At 35.8% G+C, this 21,525-nt stretch overlaps 1 protein-coding gene across 1 annotated transcript in view; it reads left to right on the forward strand.

Moving 5' to 3' along the window:
- Window positions 1-21,525, forward strand: part of FMN2 (formin 2) — a 160,473-nt gene that overhangs the window by 73,461 nt on the left and 65,487 nt on the right. The window contains exon 8 of the mRNA XM_086626096.1: window positions 15,936-15,997. Within this exon, the coding sequence (XP_086482222.1) occupies window positions 15,936-15,997 (62 nt within the window). The remainder of the gene's footprint in view (window positions 1-15,935; window positions 15,998-21,525) is intronic.

The following is a 21,525-nucleotide window of genomic DNA, read 5'->3' on the forward strand; positions in this document are numbered from 1 at the left end:
AAAATCCTGGAGTTTGTTTTCTTACTTGACTGCTCACGCTAACACTTAGAAATGATGAGTTAGGAGAGGCTGTCAAAGGTCAGCTGAATGATTTCACTGGAGGAGGAGGATAAAGCATCATTTACACTGCATTATTTAAATATTCTGCGTAGGAATTCTTTACATATGGTTATAGTTCCAAGAGATGCTCTAAATGGAAAGCACTCAGGAAAGAATGACTTAACATCTAGAACATGAGACTCATGATTAGTTTATCTTATGGAAGATCCAGAGGTGATCTGAGTGCTAGTTATCCTAATAACAATGTATTTATATAAGCATAATCATTTGAAACTCGTAATACTGAAATATTTGTCAAGAATGGGTATCTTCCAAAAAGACGTGTTACTGTTTAAATAACTTGTGAGGACAAAACAATATCTGATTGGATCAAGTTCTTTGGACATCGTTATACTGGAAGATAAACAGCTGCCCAAAATTGTTACTTCTGTACATTTAAGTTACGAAAAAAATCCTGTATGTAAGAAGATATATAGAACATTTTTTCTGTCAGGTGGCAGGTCTGTATATTTCTGTGTTAAAGGAATGATCCATAAAGTGATCAGAGTCACTGCAGGTTAATTACCAAGTTTGAAACTTTGCCTGTTATTTCTGACTTATTAAATTAGAATTGAAATTCTTTAAACATTTTTTTTCTTAATCAAATATTGTGCACTTGGATACATAAAAACTTAAAAGAGTATGGATTAAGCTTTGCCTCTGATAGCCTTTCCAACACGTGTTTAGATTCTTCTGAGAACACCACCAAGGAAAGACTGGTTGCATTTTTCTGTCTTGTGAACTAGCACTTCCTTGAATCTCCACATCATAATCCTCAGTCTTATTCCTCTATTTCTCCTTAGATTTATGCTACCATATTCATTAGATTGTAAGCTTATGCATTTTATTTGCTTATAATTTGCTTATAATTTATTTGCTTACAAGCTCCTATTGTGAAATTATTGGTAAGGAAAACAATGGAATACACAAAATTACTTCTATAAAAGGCAGACTAGAGTTAAATTAGAGTGCCACACATACGTATTGCTGCAAATGTTTTGATTACCGTGACACTGTTAGTATGCCCACAGTGTTCTGTACTGAGCAGTGGAAAGCTATTCTGGAGCCCTTATCTGGTCACTCCTGCCAGAGACAGCTAGTAAGGAAGGACACCTTGGAGGTCCTTGGAGACAGGTGAAGTTTCTTATGGATGTGCCATAAGCCCCTGAGCTGTGGATAGAGGCCCTGAAAGCCAGTTCTGAGTATTACAAACACACTTCAAGTCCTCTTTCTGTCTTCTGAGATTTTCTGAAGCTTAGCTCACAGTAACCAGAGGCCAATAAAGCAATAGCAGCAGTTGTTAAGGAAAGAAATAGCAACCTTGGTTATCATTTTTTCATTCAGTGTGCATGCAACATGTAAAGATCATGAAGGCCAGAGATGAATTCATGTCACCAAGAAAGGAACTGAATGTTTTATGTGACACATCCTTTTGTAATTTACAATTAAAAATAAATTTATAGAATTAAGCCAGTTTTCTATGATGAAAATAAATTTTTAAAGTTAGTTTTTTAAAAGAGGAAAATCATATTGAGTTTTTTCACAATATTTGAATCAGCAGAGACTAATTACTGCCACATTGGATAGTTTGGATAATTAAAGATTTTTGTTGTTGTTAAGAACATATGAATGTAATTTAATAGAGAAGTTTTGTAAGAAACTGTAACTGCATTGTTTGTCTGTTGTTTCAGTTGAAATGGTTTATTTTTTTTTCTTGGAAGTCTGATTAAATTTGAAACTTTGAGAGAAAAGTTTCAGGAAAGTTCTGTTGTCCCAAAAGAAAAAAAGCAGAACTGCTATTTCTAATTTGTGTACTGTGTGTAGTCACTTGTAACAGAGATGATTACAAAATTCTAAGCATAAAAGCGACAAAATGTATGCTATTAGCATTAGTACCATGCAATAATTAGGGGGAGAAGGGGAGAAAAAGAGCACCTGGTCTCATTTCCATACTGGAAATATATCCCAGTGGTCATACTTTTATACGTTGCTGAACTACACAGAGATTTTAATGTTATGAAAACTGAGAGGCTTGTTAATTGACTAAGACCTTCCAACAGTGCAGTTACACATTTTTTTTCATGAAGTCAAAAGGTTGATAAAAAGAGGATGTTTGCCACAACAATCCATTTGTGATTTGTTCATGTGTTTGTTAGATTTTAATATGTTTGTACACACAAAAAAAAATTTAATATGTTTGTACACACAAAAAAATGTGTAAAAAATTAATGCCACTTACACGTATACAGCTGTTAAAATCTGATTTAAATACAAGGTAGTTAAAATGACAATTTAGTAAAACTTGCATGGTGAATCCCTTTTTTCTTTTTCTTTTCCTTTTTTTTGTTTTTTTTACTTTTAGTGTACCTATTTTTACTGTATTTGTTCTCTAAGGAAGCAATTAAAACTACGTGCTATATTTGATCAAATGGAGATCTGTCTAGTTTAGTACCTGATCTCCTGCGTGCATAACCAGAAAAACAAAATAAAAAAATGAGATGAGTGGCACTACCACTCATGTAGTTTCTATAGATCTCTCTCTTATCTTTTTGTGGTAGTCATCTTTCTCTAAGTTGAAAAGTTTGTTTGGAATGATTTTCATACAAGCTGTTTATTCTTTTGATTAGCCTTGTCAGCAGTCTACGATCCATAGTTCTCTTTCCTCTCTTTGCAAATGAGGTGACTAGCTCTGTATGCTATTTGCAAGATTTATGTGCGCCATATGCCATAGTATCACATCATCTTCTATTTCAGGCCCCGTTTTTCCTGTATTGTTACTGACATTCTGATTGCTCTTTAACAGTTGCTAATTATTGAGCTTGCATTTTTCAGAGAACTATGAAAAAAAATCTGTGTCTTCTTTGGGACAGTGGTTGTGAATTTTGTGTCCATCACAGTGTTGTTACAGTTTGGGTTCTTTTTTTTCCCATCTACTTTGCGTGTGTTGACACTGGATATTTGAGAGATCCTTTTGCACGTGTTTGTGATTGGCTTTAAAGTGACTTATCTGCTGACATTACCACCTCATGTTCATTAAAGAGCACAGGAACCTGAAAAGTTCCCAGTAAGACTCCACTGCTACAACTCAGTACTTCGAAAACTGATCATTCACTTTTGTAATTCATCTCTTTTTTTTTAGCAGTATTTATTTTTTAATCAAAGTAGATCTTTTCTCTTATCGCAAGATAGCACATTTTTTTTCTGAAGCCTTAGGTAAGGATTGTGAGGAGCCTTTTGCAAAACCAGTATCAGTGTGATCACTCTTGCCTGTGCCTTTGTTGAATTCATAAAAGCAGTACTATTTGATTTGTTGCTCATGAGTGTCCACTGTAAAATAACACGCTACCTGTCTTTCTCATTATATTGGTTTATCTGTATGTTCTTTAAAAAAGCTGTTCTTCCTTGTAATACATAGACATTTTCCATGTACAAACGTCAGACCTACTTGCTTGTAGTTTCCAGCATCATCTTGGGAATGATTTTAAATTTGCATTTGTATGTTCTGAAACTTGTTCAATTTGAGACAGTGCCCAAAATATATCACTTGAGAAGTATGGATCTTGTCTGAGAACCTGTTTGACCTTTTCTGTAGTTATGAATCCTAACACAAACACTTTTTTTTAACCTTTTCTGATTCTTTCTTTTGTGCTTTTTACAGCCAGATTATATGCATGTCCAACTGTTTCCTGTCAGGTCTCATACATCTGATATGTTCAAAAGCAGTTTTATTGCTAGCTTTATACATTTGGCAAGTTGGGTTTAGATCTTTTTGTTCTTGTCCAATTTACATTGAACTTATGAGACTTTTTGCTTTTCTATATTCTTTGGCTGAATTCCACTTTTTTGAAAAGTATCTTTTATCTAAAGGTGTCCTCCATACACTTATATTTAATTATGTATGTGGTTTTGAGGAGTAGGAATCCTGGAGATGCAAAAAGGCTAGGGAAAAAGAGGGTGTTTTTAAATTTTTTGGTTGATAATTTTATAATTCTTTTTTTTTTTCTCTAAACCTCTACTGTAGTATCTGCAAGCTTCTTTGTGACCTCTAAGCTTTTTTACCCTTTTAACTGGCTTCTCCTTTTAATGTGATTTCTCCTTGTAAAGTCTCGTTTTACGGTATTGTTTTTAAAAATCTTTTTCCCCTGTCCTATAAAGAAATTTCATTTAAGACCGTTATGGTTTCTCCAACTGTTTTGTACACTACTCAGAAGTAGATCAAGTGTCCCTTCTCCCCTTTTGCTATTTCTGCCTAGTAATAATTGAGTAATAATTGAAATATCCTAAAAGGTAGACTCTGCATGACGTCTCAAAAGTATATTTCACAGGTTAAACCTTCTGCTACTATGTTCTCTACGTTGCATGTTATCTTACAGCTTTTACGACCTAGAAGTCATTATTAATGTGCTTGTTCAGGGATCTGTAACAGAGGACTGACTGTGTTTTTTCTGTTCAGTCTTGAACTCCCTGGGCAGGGAACATGGTAGATCTGTTCCCGTTGATTGCTTTATGTTAACTGACTGGCGCCTCCTTCAGTGTTTGTTGCCACCCTTCTTCAGTAGCCAATTATGACAATATACACAACCTTCTATTGTTAGTGTCACACTGATTATCTTCTGTTGCATTTGGAACAGCCATTAAATCCCTCAGTAAACACAGATTTGCCCATTGCCAGTGTTAGATGCCTGGAAACGATGCAGGAACAAATCATAGAATCATAGAATGGTTAGGGTTGGAAGCGACCTCAAAGATCATCTAGTTCCAGCCCCCCTGCCATGGGCAGAGAAATCCTCCACTACACCAGGTTGCCCAAAGCCTCATCCAACCTGGCCTTGAACACTGCCAGGGATGGGGCATCCACAACTTCTCTGGGCAACCTGTTCCAGTGCCTCACCACCCTCAATGTAAAAAATTTCTTCTTTACATCTAATTGAAATCTCCCCTCTTTCAGTTTAAATCCATTGCCCCTTGTCCTATCACTACACGCTCTTGTAAAAAGTCCCTCTCCAGCTTTCCTGTAGGCCCCCTTTAGGCACTGGAAAGCTGCAATAAGATCACCCCGGAGCCTTCTCTTCTCCAGGCTGAACAGTCCCAACTCTCTCATCAACACAGCCTGAACTCCGTCTATTGAGCTCTGCCTCTCCGGGGCATTCTCCTGTCCCATCTCCTCCCTCAGGGGGTACCCGGACTCCCCCCCTCTCCGGCCGCACCGCTTTCCCCCCCTCTCCGGCCGCACCGCTTTCCCCTCCATCCCCGCCGGGTGCGGGGCCGCGCAGCCTCTCCCGCCCGACGCGCCGGGCCCGACTCCCCCCGGCCGCCCCCGCGTCCCCACTTCCAGCAGCAGGTGGCAACAGCGGCCCGCGCTGCCGCCGGGCGCCGCCGGCGGGGAGCTCCGCGGCCCCTTCCCGGGAGGCTCGGGAAGCGGAGCCCGCCGCCCCAGCGCCCTGGCTGGTCCGGGTAAGGTGCTCGACCGTGTGGCTTCGCCCCGCTTTCCAGCTCTGCCCGAGGCGCTGCTTCTCGGCACGCGTCTGTCTCACCCCGTGGACAGACATCCTCTCTTAAAAAGTAGTTGTGAGGGCGAGGAAGAGAAAGGATGGCGCAGAGATAGGAGAGCGAGTGGTGTGCTGTATCCATCCGTGGTAGGCAGGGTAAGAAACAGTGCAGGGCACATTATGGTTAGATGTTAGAAAATCTTTTTCTGCTGCAAAAATGGTGAAACGTTTAGTCTAAGAGCGTGTTGTTTCTCACGCTGGAGCCGTTGTCTTGGTGTTTCGGTACCTGCTGCTTTGAGGTACTTGAGTTTCTCCTACTTTTTTCTCTTTTCTCTTCTGTTGTGATCCCCAGACAATGAAAGATCAAGGTTATTTCTATCGTTCTGCTGTTCCACAGGAAATCTCCCTAAGCAATATGTGTTAGATTCTACTTCAGTGGAATATGTTTTCTGTTTTTAGTGAAGCTGCGATTGCTTTAGCTACCTGGAAACAAAATTTAGCTAAATGGCACTGAACTGAAGCAACATAGAGTACCTCTTGTTATCTTAAAGTCCTCAATAGGCCCAATCCAGTCATGATACTGAAATAAAATACACATAGGTGATTCCAAATATTTCATTTGTTGTTTGTTGGGGTTTTTTTGTTTGTGTTTGTGTTTTTTTCTTGGAATGTATATATTTTGGTTTTCCACATATCCAGGCATTTCATTTTGTTGCAATCCAGTCCTTATTTCCTTGAGTTATTAATACCAGCTTTTGAGAAACACTTTGGAGCGTGAAAAAAAGATGGAACTTTAACCATAAACATGCATCCTTCTGCCCTCAGTTATCACAGTATTGCTATTTGAATTAGTAAAGCTGTGTCATCTGTCATCTACCTAGCCAAAAATCTTTTTGCATTATTTTCATAATCCCACCACACTTAGAACATGGACTAAATATCACGAGATCATTAGATCATTTTCTTAGCATCTGTAGCTCTTTAATGCAGTAACTTCAGAATATTCGGTGAAAGGCTTAACATGCGTTAGTACGATGAAATCCCTGGTGTTTATCCAGACATCAGACTGGGAAGACATGTAAGATACCAGGCTACATCTAAACTGCTCTCTGCTGTGCTGAAAATAAAGTTTTAATTTAATTTGATTGGAAGTATATAATTTTATTTCAGTGAGATACTGCCGCCTGACAGAGGGAAAGGGAAATTTGCTTTTAAAAGGAAGCCTCTCAAATGTTTTGTGTTTGTAATTCTTGAGCATTAAAATTCTTGTATTTTGACTTGTGACTGCAACAGTTGACTGTACAGCAGTTATAAATAAGTGGGGACTTGTTTTGCCTGATTTCTGAATCCCTTTAAGTTTCCAAGTAGTGTTTTCTAACTAACTCTACTGTTATGGATACGGATATCATACACAACTGGCTAGCTTGAACCATAAGCAAGGAAAGCTTGTTTCTGAATGGTCGTGCATGCCTTCATGTTAAAGTTAAAAACTTGCAGTACTTTCTGTTGTAAATCATCAAAAGGTAGCAACATTCCGTGTAGTCTATGTAAAATGACTTAGGCTTTTTGATGTTAGAGAAGACTAGTAGAGAACTTCAGAAAGATCTAGCAAAGGGCAAACACACAGCTCAACTCTGGATTTTTTTTTTTTTTAGAAAGAGTGTTCTAAGCATTTACTCCGGCTGCTAAATGAGGCAAGTCATGTAATATTACCTGCTAATTTCTGCCTCAAGCTATTAGTCTGTATAAATATGAACATTTTAGCAGTATAAATGATCTTGAGTTCCAGCTGAAATTCCAAACCTTCAACATTTGGCTTTCTTTGAAGTCACTGATAGTTTTGCCATTGACTTTGGTGAGTCTAGAATTTCATACAAATACTTTTAAGCGATGGAAAAGTCAATGTATCCCTTGAAACATTGTTCAAAAGGTTAATTTCTCTTACTTTTAGCACTTAAAAATATTTTTTCCACAGTGAATTTGTCAGATTAACTTACAGATATACTTCATTCTTTCCTGCTTTTGGTCTGTGAAATTACAGAGCCATCTGCTTTCGGATATCTTCTCATGCAGGTATGCGTAAGAACTGTAATCAAGTTGCTTCTTAACTTTCTTCTGTATAAGCTAAATAGATCAAGCAATCCAACAGAAAGACAAGTTCTTGATGTTATTCTGCTATTTCCTTTGTTGACCTCTTTGACATTTCACCAGTTATAGCTCTGGTCTAAAGACGGTTTTGACTTCTGATCACTCCTTGAGAGACAAGGAGTCTCGCATTAGTCATTGATCATGATTGCTATGAGTATTATCAAGACAATTCTTTGGGTAAGTTTGAATCTGCTCAGGAAAGAGCAGTTCTTCCATTAGCATTGCTACATGAACATCACTGAGGATTAATAACTATTTTTAATATCTTTCTTTTCAGTATTGGTAAAGATATATTTAGTTGCAGTAAGCTGAGAGCAGATTCCTGTGGAAGCCTAAGACACTCTCCTCTCTGATAGTGTTTCATGAGCCAATAAATCTTCAGATCTATGAGTTAGGCAGTTGTTAACTCATTTAGTGTTGACTCTTAAGTAATTTAATGTAAGTATTCTAAATCGCCAACTGAACACACCTAGAGCTCCATTAACTATATTCTAACTGCAGGTAAACTGGGAGAAAAAAGCTAAGATTCTAAGTTAGCTGCTTAACATAGAGAATATATTTTTGGAAAAAAATATGCATTTGGTATCTACCCTGCTAACTTTATCAAAGAAATATGCAGAGTGCTATATAATTGTATAGAACTGGTATATCCTTGCCATTAGTATAAGAGATGCATTGTGGTTGCTTCATCTCAAACAAATATAATAGCAAAAAGTTAACGAGGTTGAATAGGGAATTACAAGAACAATTAGAGTGGAATGTGCATAAAGAACATGGAAGGAGTGAGGACTGTTCAGAGCTGCTCGGGCACAGAGTAAGGCAAATAGTTCAGAGATCTCATACAAAAAAGTTAGTGTCCTTCTAGTGATGATGATGTTAAAATAAGCAATAAATGATTATTCAAATAGTTGGAATAATTTTAACCTAAATTTATTCTTGACTTTGAACAACTTTAAACCTAGATTTCGTCTTTGCCAGTGGACTACCAGATGATTCCAAATAGATCTCTTCCTCTTCCTCTTCCTCTTGCATTTTGTTTATCTTTATAATTTAGAATGAGCTCCCTAAAGCATGAAAGGAAAAGCTTGTCTCTTTGCTTATGGACTGGACTTCTTAGAGTTAGCCATGGCATTGTTTGCTTTGAGCTACTCTAGTGAAAATAGATAAGGTGGAATTAAACAAAAAAACAGCAAATTTGAATTCTGAAAAAACGTGCACATAATTAAAAGTCTCAATTAGTTTGAAACCTGAAGGCTTGTTTGTGTTCCAAACAAGTCCTGCTAACCTCTTCCAGCTGCACTCAGTCAGAGATGTTACCTTATTCTGCAAAACTTGACTTGCGTACATCCTTTGTCTGTCAAGGTTACACTGTCACTGATACCACAATTACCCTGTGGAACTCATGGGCATAATGTTATTGAAATAGAGATTGAAAAACTTCAGAGCCTGTGTGAATCTAAAAGAAAAGTCAAGCACTAACACACAGGAAACCCAAATTTTATTTCTCTTGACTCATGAATTCAAAGCTATGAATCATATCTGCCTGCAGACAGATTGATACACAATATCAGATCTACCACATATATGCCTTGCAGCTGATCTGTTTGTGCAGTTTGTTTTTATAACATGTCACGTAAACATCCCAAAAATTTATTCTTCAGATACGCTGTTCTAGTAGTCTCTCCACCAAAAGTGATATAGTTGATAGGTATGACAAGTGTCCTTTTGAGAACCTCTAAACAGAAAGCCTGTGGCATGCTATACTACCTTAACCAGAAAGTGCAAAAGCTTAGTACCAGCTGATATTGAAGTAAAAGCCAATAGCGTTGGTTTTTTTCATAGCAGTAATTTTATTTTCTGTAACAGAATTTCTTACGTGTAAAATATATCCATATGCAAATGATTAATTTTATATTAAAATCTTGTCTTAAAACACTTTGTAAAATGCATTTAAGGGGCAGGAATTTTGCCTTTAGAATAACAAACCTGTGCTATAAGTGTGAACCGCAATTATTTATCTTTTTTAAAACTGATTTAAATGTGTCATATCACTTGCATTTGTGTACTATGCTAAGCCTTAAGTAGCATTTTAGGAGTTATCATGGTAATCCTTTCCAGTTTGTTGAAAATCTTGAATCCTGCCAGTCATTCTTGCACTTCAAATTCATTCCCCAAAGACCAGTCCCTGGCAGGTTCATTGAGACAGTTTGCTGCTCTACACACTATAGTTTAAAAATAAGCATAATCTGGTAAAATGCCAGTCTTTTCTCAACCTTCCTATATCCCACACCCATGTTTTTTTCACCTGCCAAATTCAAATAAATCTTATCTAAACAATTAAGATAAGCATTGAAGTACTCTCTATAGTCAAATCAGCAAACTTCTCAAAACCAGAACTGAAATACAATCTCTCTAAATTAAACAGTCTACAATGGCAATCATGTTTGTATTTAAACATTTTATTCTGAAAGGATTACAGCATTGGTCTCCACTTTTTTTTTTCCTGCCTAGACAAGAAGGCGACATACTGAGTCAAACAAAATATATTTGTTCTCTAAGAACTGAACTTGCACAGTTTTTATAAACAAATGGTATAGGTATACGAAGTTAGACTTCACACAATCAGTAATGCTGTCCTTAATATAGTAGGCAATTGTTTGAAAGGTATGCAATGTAACTGTTTATATTAACTATGCATAGATATATATAAATTCTAGTTATATATGTCATTGTATGTGTATACATATTTGTTTATATGTATGTAAAAAAGCTCTGTCGATACAGTTTTACTGCTATATCTCAGAGATGCAACATTAGGGAATAAGAATGCTAAGGACAAATGTCTGAAAAAATGAGTTGTATTTATAAGAGCAGAATTTGTGCAAAAGATTCAGTGCAAATGCTAAAGATTCACTCCTTTTGATGAAGTCTTCTAGTTCTGTTACTTCAAATTTTGCAAATGCGTTTTCTTGCTTAACTGATTCTAATTTTATTGCTTACCTTCAAGAACACACATTTCTGGGTTTTAAAAATTTGAAGTCCTTTAAAAACAATCTGAAGCAACAGCTAAACTTAATCCATGGCTTCTGCTTGGAAATTTTGTATACTGTTCTGGTTTCTTACACAAGTTTTAAATCAAGGTGAATTACTGCCACGGTAAAACTGTGTGCAAGCAGTTCTAAGTGCTGTTTCTTGCCTCTGATCTGTGCCGTGTGTACTTGTGTTGAAGATCCAATCTCTCTTGTGCTTTGTACACTTAAAGTTTTCATCCTGAGGAGGTTAGAGTATTTGCTAATAGATAAACGTATCACAAAGTTACTGAGGGCAAGCAGATAGGTAATAATATAAAATTGTTTTCATTTATCCTAACTCTACCCAGTGTAGCCATCCCCTATCTACCTATTATCAAGAGGGATTTTTTTCTGCAAGTTGTACAAGTCCAGGTACTCTTTAAAAATTCCTTTGTTTCACTTATTTTCTGAGAATCTTTAAAAATTATACAGTCATGATCTTTGCATGTTTTGCTGCAACTCTTATTATCACAGGGACATTTGTATTTTACACAGGGACTGTATTTTCCATATTTATGTAAACATAACATTTATTTCCAAGAGGCTTGTTTGGGATTTAACTTTCTGCATTAGGAGATTCACATTTCTATTATTTGAGATGAAGAAGAATCCCAAGAGAATAGCAGTAATTGTCAAGTCGTTGAAAGTATCACAGACAAAAACATGACCTTGTGCAATAGGCCCGTGTTAGATGAATGATGCCAATAAATTCAAATGGGGAAAAAAAAAAGCAAAGGATAGCAATTTTTGGAGTTGGTGGGTTTACTGTGTAACTAATAAAAGACTGCAAATTTTGCTTTTTTGTTGATTTTTAAATATTACTATTTAGTGGGATTTGAATCTGGGTTTACTTTGCAAGTAGATGATATTGCATCATACCATAATCTTTTATGTGGCAAAGGAGGCCACTGCACTTTGATCTTCTTCTAAGGCTCTCTTGGCTCTTACGTTGATGAGAATATTGAGGAAGATGTTTTTTCTTCTCCTTCTGAATAGAGTAGTTCAGCTGTCAGTCATTCCAAGGAACCTGATGAAATTGTCTACATTGAGACTTTTTTTTCTGGTTCGGCTGTATTTGCACATGTGGTGTTCTTGCGTTTCATTCCAAAGACATCTGTCAGTGAAGGCTTTCATTCTGTATTCAGTGAACAAACACACAAGTGTATTTCTTCTTTTTTTCTAACTTGTTGTCAGAAACATTTCATAAATTGATCAGGCTATGTAATGTCTGACTTGTGTTTCTTGTTGTATCAGAATTTTCCATTGCATAAGGTTTTGCCAGTATGTTGATTTTCTCACGATGTTGGGATTTGACCAGTTGAAGTTTACTACCTATGTTATTCTTGGAACAGCTATTTGTTTTAATTAACTCAATAATGGTAATTCAAGGAAGATCATACTTGCAAATTAATTGAAATTACTAAGAATAGTGAGTCTTTGTCTCCCTACATATATTTTTAATGTCCTTCCAGTTTTAAACTAGTATCTAAGTTGGCTTTATTGTTGTGAGTTTGCATAATATATTTTTTATTATATTTATATTGTAGAAATACAGAATGGAATGGAAATCCTTCCATTCTGCTAAAATTTCTATGTTCTGCAGTTGCATAAGAAAGATATAATTTCTGCCCCAATGACATCAGTTAAAATTTCCATTTAGATTGTGACAAAAAAAAAGAGAATGCGGGAAAGTTTAAGACTGACAAGAGATTCCTAAAGCCTTTATTTTGGCTACAAATCCTTTGAAATCTTTCCCCTCCTCTGTCCTTTACAGTGTCAAGGAACTTTTTGCGATTGCTTTTCAACCCTTCTTTTTACTTGGTGGATTTTCTGTAAACATCTGTTGACCAGTGAGTGCTTAAAAAATCAAAAAATAGAACATTGGTTTGTAGTTTATTGTATTTTTGTCTACGCATATTTGTGCGTGTATCTGGGCATACTTGTTTCTAATTTGATTTAATCATATCTATATATGTGTATGTATATACACACAATTATATATACATACATTGAGTAATTTTACAGCATTAGGGCTTGAAATGTGCTGGCTTACTGATTTTATCGGCAGCAGTGACAATAGGAATGCAAGAAAATAGCAGAACTATGAAATCTTGAGGGTAAGAACCAAAGTTCTGAGTCTGATGTGATTGCAAGAAAGTTATTTCTATTAGAGTAAAAACCAACAAATATTCTTTACTGGTGTCTTACGAATATGTCAGAAAGGCTAGACGATGTGCTGGCTGTTAAAGATCATTTGATAGTAATGAAGACCAGTAAATGACAATGTCATCTTTGAAACAAGAAAATTACTTTCTAAAATAGTGACATAAGTAAAAATATCCAGCAACTGCAAGAGTATTATAAACCCTTCTCCAGATGCTTGCATCAAAGTATACTGGAATTGTAGCATAGCTCAGAATACTTTCATATGAGGAAATTAATGTTTGTCGATGTTTTTCATCGTTATTTTGCTACCACTTTGGAATCCTTCAGCTAGATATTTGTGTAGTCATGCTGATTGTGGGGAGGGGACATGTTTAGCTAGTAAGCTTGGCTGCATAAAAAAAAAAAAAAAATTATTTTTATCAGTTCAAATTTTCTAGGTAATGGAATTAAATATGCAACAGTCGTGATTTATTTTGCCAGGTATCATGTTCTGCACGACAATGCTCTAGTACTGCCAAGGAACAGAAGTTCATTTCCTGATCCCTCAGAGTGAGGGGAGCAAACTTATGGTGAACATTGAAAAATCCTATTGTGATGCTAGATTGCTATTTATGAACTTACACATCTCTAGATGAAATATATAGAAATATATTTGTCTTGGGAGCAGGGGATTTGAAACATATATACTAGGATCTAATTTGTCCAAGTCCTTGTCTCGGACTGATTTGTTTTAAGCAGCTCCCTGGAGTATGTACACTCTTCTGCATACCTGTTTTGTTGAAAGTACACAGACCTGGCACCATTGTGTTTGCCAGGCGTTCTCTTATCTCCTGCAAGCATTCAAACAAAAGTGTTCTATTGCTCCCTGAGTAATCCGTGGGTGATCTTAACATTGAGCAAAAGTCAGAGCAGGAACTTATGTCATATTTCTTAATGCAGGAGTAGACAGTCTCTGGAAAGAAGGGGAGGGGGGTGGAGCAGGGAAAAGGCAGCCCCAACTCAAAATGAATAGTTGAAGGGTTGTGAGTGTGTTCATACATGAAAACATTGCGTAAGCATAAGAATGCTGAAATGTAGGAATAATACAAACTGAGTTTCATAATATATCCTGTTTTTAATAAAGCTGTTTGTATATAGGCTTTGACATATGTGTTTTCTTAAAGTAGAGCTCTCAAACCAATCTAGATCCAGTTTCTATTTGCATGTTAATTTTAGCCTTCGGTTCTACAAGGCAAATTTGGCATATTTTTAAACATGCAGATAGTCCTATTGAACAACAGGTATTATCAAATACAGCATATACTACAGTACCTTGTTGAGAGGGCATCTTTAAGTCTCTGTTGCAACAATTATTACACTCAAGAGGGAGGGGGGGAAGAGTTTTAAAATATCCCAAATAATTAGTAACAGATTTTTGCATGCACCTCCTTCCACGAAACAAAATAAAAACATGTTACTTCCTAAACTGTTAACTGTTATGTTGCCATTATCTTTCAGATTTTCTTGTTTTCTGGGAAGGGAAAAATGGAAGGGGGAGGGGGGGAATGTTTCTGAAAACTAAAGAATTTCCTAATTATTTTTCGTTTCAGTCTTAAAATTTAGCATGAAACTCTGCTTAGAAATACGATGTAGCCTGCTTAGTTTAATCAAGATCAACACTTCTTTGTTTATAATTTTCTTATACTGTAACTAAAACTATGTCTCAGACCTGGAAAAGGAAAACATGATGAGTCCCAGACTCAGAGTGATATCTCTAAATTCTTTAGAGCAATCAGGAACAAATGAGCTTGAATTATATTATCTGTACTCTTTAGGTGTATACACAGAATTTCTGTGACATGGATTTATAGGGCATAAAGTAACCTAGTGCTGGATTTCTAGGTTTCTATCACTGATCAATGTTGCAATGTTTAGAGTAATCTTGCCTAGGGGGTTATTCTACTTACTGGACTCATGCATGCATGCATGCCCCCATTGCAAAAAAGAGTACAAATTAATAAAGGGCAAAATGGGAAAAACGACTGATATAGTGTGATAAAAATAATTTATTACCATCATGTACATTCTAATGCAACATTCTAAATTTCTTTCAAGATTTAAAATCTGGATAAGGAAAGCTGTATTTATCTGCCTTTTAAATGAACGGTCAGAGTGCTTGCAAAAAATATGTAAGAGGAAGACTGAAAAGTGCTATTTTAAAAATAAATCTTTGTATTAGCTGAGAATAATTTTTCACTAGTTTGCACAAGCATTTCCTATGCCTCATGAAATGTTCCTAATATTAGTGAGAAGCCAGAATTGTGTTCCTAAAAGTGTGCCCCTCTTAACGATTTTTTTTCTTTTGTCCAGGTTAGGTAGATGGAAATCACACTCTCAGTGCTGTTGAACTGTTTTTTTGATGCTAAAAAAATACAGTATGTGTGTGGCACCAGAATTGGTTGGGAACAGGAAAGGCATATTTTGTGTCTGTACTAAACCTGTCGGCTTAGTACATAGAAGACTTGACCCTTGTCAGGTGTCTTGAAGTTAACTGGCTGACTTATGGATTAATCAGTTTAAGAGTGAAGCCAACCAGTGACAGGAATGAGCTTTGTTGTGTGAGTGTGTGTGTATGTGACTGTGGTGCAGATTTACAAATTTTTATAATGCTTTCAGTCGGACCGTGAAAGTCTGATGTAGAGCTTATCTCTGATCTCTGGCTATGGCCATGCTCATGGGATCATGTTTGTGTGTTTGGGGGGAGGGAGAAGAATTCTTTAACACTCGACACCTGGCTCTACCAGGTTTCTAGCCCAAGTCTTAGGAACGGCTCTATTCAAGACATTAATAAAGTTAAAACCCTTAAGCTGTATGACCAGTAGGTCATAAAACTGTTGCTGGATATTGTGCTTAGTCTTTCTTTCACAGCTGGATTATCATCCTGACTACACTAATTCTTTTTTCTTTTGTCTTTTTTTTAAAGCTGTTGTGAACTTGGACAACTCTGTGGTTGACCTAGAGACCCTTCAAGCCCTGTATGAGAATGTGAGTAATCAGAGGAAGTCCATATAATGTAGCAATACTGTAGATCTATGTGAAGGTATCTTTGGTTTGCACCAGTAATATTCAGAAAGCTTGTAGAATGTGTCTTATTTTAAAGTGATTTTATTTTCCCCAAAACAATGAGAATAACGACAAGCATTTGAATTGTATTAATTGCCATTGTGTATTTTATATAGCGCATATATATTCATTGCCATTGTGTATTTTATATACTGCATATGTTTTTAGAAAAGAAAATTGGTGTACTCCTTTTTTCTCTTTGTGAGTAGGGCAGTCTTTGGTCAGTAGGTATCAGACCTTGCACTCTGGGTCTTTGGATTCACTTTATAACTTCACTAATATAAAGATACTATTCAATAGAAAAAAAAATTGCTTTAATAATAGCAATCATTCCATTTGTGAAACTGTAGCTTTTAATTATTATTGTTTCAGGGATTCTTCAAAAATAATTTTAACTCCTTGAAAGGAACAGGTTTGCTCTAAGTTAATGTAATAAAAAGTAGTATAAACTGCCAGGGGCACCATAAATGCTTTGTGCTGATCATCAGAAAGTGTTTGACCACTAGGTATGCAAAATCAGAGATTTAGAATATACTCAGGCATGTTCTAAAAATTCAAAAAAGTAGGTCTCAGAAGCAGGTTTCTGCCTTCAGCTGAGGCCAGTGAGTCTCAGCTCACTGAGCACATTGCCTGAGTACATGGAGGTCTGGCTAGGCATCTCTGGAAAGAGCAAAGAGGCTTTCTGTTTACCCTCCAAAGAATCTGAAAATCTGAAACGTAAAGCTGTGAGCCACAGAATGGCGTTGAAGGCCAATGTATGCTATTTTATTGGAATTTTTTATTTCCTCATGTTATAATTTTGACAATACATTAATGACTTATGCACCTTTCAGGTTTTTGATTTTTTTAGACTCTAGCTTTTTATGGCCTCCTCTGGAATGATTTGTTGATTTATGGAATTTCTCATAAATAATCCACTTTGGGGCCTGAAGAGAGACATAGTAAACTCTAGTCCAGTTTATAGAAAAACCAAAAAGCTAAACAAAACAAAAACCAAAAATCTGACAAGAAATAGGAAGCACTTTTTCTCTTATTTCATCCCTGAAGAATTAACTTGCTAAACACTGCTCAGGAACATAACGGTCAAATGAGCAACCAATTCTAACCAGTCCCAAATCTTCATACTTTAAACACTTCTCATCTTAATGCCACAGCATTTCTGGTTTGGCCTGTGATGTTTTTGTTTTACATTATTTTTAATCTTACATAGCACAGCTATATCCCATTCCATACATTCTTGAACATGTTAAAAATTGAAGTAACTTTATATATTACATATGTATGGTTGTGAGAGATTGTGTTGTGGAAAGTATGGAATAGATCAGTTTTTGCATACTTCCCTCTTTTATATTGCATAAAACTTTTTTTTATTTTGATTTAAAAAAAAAAGTCCTCCTATGTGGCTATTGTACTAATACGATACTTGTCAAATGCTTTCTTAATGTCATCTCTAATATACTTCAGAGTTTCAGTATAATGGATTACTTGCAAATTTGCAGTTCGTTGAAATAACCAAATGCCGTTGTGTTCCTTTTGTCATTACCTTCACTAATTATAGAAAATATCTAGGAAATAGTGTTCTGATGAGGAAAATATCATAGGTTAATCTCAAGCAAGACTGAAAAAGTTAGAATGACCAGAATATATTTATTTGCTTTGAATACAAGACAGATCAGCCCAACTTTATCACTATATTTACTTGGATGTAAGACAGCAAAATAAAGAAAACCGAGCAAACAACAAGAAGTTTATTTGGAGAGAGCTTCATAAGGGGACCTGAATTTTAAATCTGGATCCTCTCTTTGATAAAGCTATGTCTTGAAGGAAGCATTTTTTAAATTGAATTTCTTTCAGTTTTTGATCAAAACACATCAGATATTGCACTTGCTTCCCTTGCTAGCATCACTAATTATGACAATATTATTCAATAAAAAAGTATAAGCAGTGGGTGGTACCAGAGAGCCCGTCATGTTTGACTCCTCTCTTATTTCTCAGCCTCATCCTGTGTTGTAAATGGGGTTAACTTTGCCTCATTCAGCGACTTTGTAACCATTAACTTAATTTCTTTTAGTTCTTAGAGTTTGTTGGATTGAGATTTATTTTTTTTATTTTCCTGGATATTTAAATACCACTGTAGTATTTCTCAGCCCTTCTATTTGATCTCTATGGAACATATGGGAGCATTTGTTTTACAGTCTTCCCTCAGAATGTAATCATTTTTTTTTTTTCTGATTGCATATGTCTGGCATGGTGCTTTTCCCTCTTAAATGTGAATGAAATTTGGGCAGTCTCCAAACCTAAACACACCCTAATTGCAAAAGCCACAGTCCCGAGGGCTCAATTCCTGTTTACTGAGGAATTAAAGTCTTGTTAAACCGCAAAGTTACTGTATACTTCTTAGTGACTTTTTGTAAATGAAGAAACCCACACCCCACCAAAGATCCAAGCCTTCAATAATTTGTTTAATAGTATTAACTGGTATTTCATTAAGTGAGAAAGACTTTGTTACTGCAGCACTGTATGATACAGTCACATAGTTCTTACATGTGCTTGTGTATTTTGCTTTATAAAAGTTGTTTAAATATGTGTTGATAATCAGCTACGCATTAAGATCTAGACAGTTTTAATAGGAGAGTTGTAGTAGATACAACTACATTTGGAACAGTTACTTTAATGTGCTTTTATAAGCTCCCTAATAGCAATGCTTTCAGGTGGCAGATATAATTGGAGAGAGAGAAGGTGGATAAAATTCAGTGGAGTTGTCAGTGTGCTGTATGTATTTAGGCTGAATTGGTTGTGATAAGAAATGTTTTTATTTGCAAACAAGTGAATGTTTACTTTGAAAACAGGTAGTCTCTTAGCTCAGATTGTAGATGAAGCATCACTGTTTGAAACCAGATACGCCTGCTCCTGCTTATGTCTTCACCATATTGTGAAAATAAGTGTGTAAAAATGGATTAAAAATTGTATCAATGGATTATCTTTGATCTATAGATTTACCCTTTTCAAATCTCTTTACATCATAAAATGAAACATGTATACTTTCTTAATTTAACTCTTGGTAAATTGTCCACCTTGTCTCTGTCTTTAAGACACTTAAGGCAATACTTTCAAAAACCTCAAAATGCCATTTGCAAGAGCGAAAAGCACGCATAAGTCTGAAGTGCATGCCTCCACTCTGCCATTAAGATTCAAACTTTCTCCTCAATTATTTCTAATCATTTTTCTAAAAGCTGGCAATTATAATGCAATGTCTTAACATTTTTCTGCAAAGACTGTAGATTGTACCGGACTTCTGATACATGACCCAGCTCCAGAGGAATATGATAGTTGTTACTAACCTGGATATCTCCCTATATCCCTTTTGTTTCAGTTACTTTTGACAATATTCTTCAGACAAGTCACTCAATGCTTTCAAGTTGACCAAGAAAAAAAATCCACCCAAAAATTAAAAAACCTGCACATATTTAAACTGATCTAAACTCAGAGCTAAGGTTCTGTTGCAAGCAAAAAAAAATAACCAGGAAATGTAAGATTTATGTTGTGAAATGGAAAAATGGCCCTTACTCTCTGTTTGGTCTTACCAAAGTTCCTAAGTTTATACTCTGGCAGAAGTGAGAAAAGTTAAACTAAAGCAGTGCATTTTTTACAGTAATTTCTATCGAATTTATGCTATCTAATTTTTGATATGGTTAATATCAAATTCTGGTATGTTATACTATTTTGTTCCATTTATGATAGCTAAAATTTAAGGAAATAAATAGCAGTGGCATTCAAAGAGGTGCTAATGCAATCAGACATGATCTCTGTGAGAAGTATGTACTCAATGTGTTCTCTCTTGACACAAATGTTGGAGGGTAATATAAAAGCTTTTTTTTATTATTCGTCTGCAAGTTAGAGAATAGATAAACATTAACCGTAAAGCTAACTGGTAAATATTCTGAGAAATAGTGTTCAATAATACCTGTGCAGAGGCATGTCAGCATTATTCCTTTTTTATCGTAATTTAAAATACACATAAATCAGAATTCTGGATACCAGAGCCAAAATTAGGGACTTGAAACTCAGGTTTGATTCCGAATGTTCACCACATACTTAGACCTCTTGATTTTTGTGAAGAATGCGAACCATATCTCTTGAGTTTTGCCCAGGCCTACCCATGGGTATATCATGCTTAGCCATTGTATCTTTGCCAGTTGTTACTTCTTTGCATACACAATCTGACAATAATGACTTAAATAAGGAAGAGTGAGTCTACCTAATCTTTGCCTGTGAGCTTCCTTGAAGAAATGTTAACAGCTTGAACATGCCCGTGTATAATAGATTGCTGTGATGAGCATTCTAATACTTCACTATGCGTAGAAGACTAGGAGAGAGTACTCCTGCTATTTATTCTAAAGAATTTGTAAATAACCATTTAGCTTTATGCTCCTTGATAAAATATTTTCTCCTCTTTAACTATTATGAAAAATAAATCAAGTAATTTCCTTCCAGTTTAATAGAAGAGAATGTACTTTAGAGGTTGGTCTGAAATAAAAAAACTTCATTTAAAAACTGTTCGTAGGAAAACTCATTTACTTTTACAAAAAACTCCTTTACAATTTACAAGTGTAAATTGAATACATGAGTTTTTTGAAGCTTAAGTTGAATAAATAAAATAGATCACCCTACAAAGGCATGTCTTTTGCATACCTAGACCTCTTTGGCTCTGGTGACATGGCCACTAGACCAACGCTTCCTCTCTTGGCATCTTTCCGATTTTTGGATTTGTCCATCGCCAAGAGTTTTCACTGATTTAAAAAGAAATGGAAGCTTTCTTTTTCTTTTAACTCTCCGTTGTGTAAGAATGTTTTAGATTAAGTGAAGTCTCCCATTTACACCTGCTCCCTAACAAAACCAAAAGCAAGTCTTTCCCCTCAGCAGCACCTGCAATACTGAAGTGGAAAATTCTGAAGTTAGTTGCATCTTTCCTAGTCCTCACCCTATGTCCAGATAAGTCTTCTAAGATTAAAAATTGATATAATTTTCTGATCTTAGTGTCTTGAAAATTTCCTTTTCCTCAGGATGGAATTATACAAGCAAAGTTTACTACTGTAATTATATTCATATGTCCTATGCCTGTCTTGACAGAAACTTTATGTAGAAAAGTACCTTGGCGGATAAATCCCCAAATTTGTTTTCTCACTCTGAAGTGACACTGGGGTAGGGAATTCAGGAAACCAAGTACTATGGATGGCCCACTGTCAATATATTAAAATTAAAAACTGGTATATTAGACTCAATCTAGCCCTTGTTAACTGAGTAAGGCATGATACAATATACATAGAAAGATCAAGGAGGGATCAAGCAAATCAAGGGAAGTGATTAGTCTCCTCTTAGCACTGGTGACAATATATCTAGGGCGCTATGTCCAGTTCTGGTCTCCCCAGTCCAAGAGACATGAACATATT

The sequence above is a fragment of the Tauraco erythrolophus genome, chromosome 2 (genome assembly GCF_009769465.1).
Source record: "Tauraco erythrolophus isolate bTauEry1 chromosome 2, bTauEry1.pri, whole genome shotgun sequence".
NCBI classification, from domain to species: Eukaryota; Metazoa; Chordata; class Aves; order Musophagiformes; family Musophagidae; genus Tauraco; species Tauraco erythrolophus.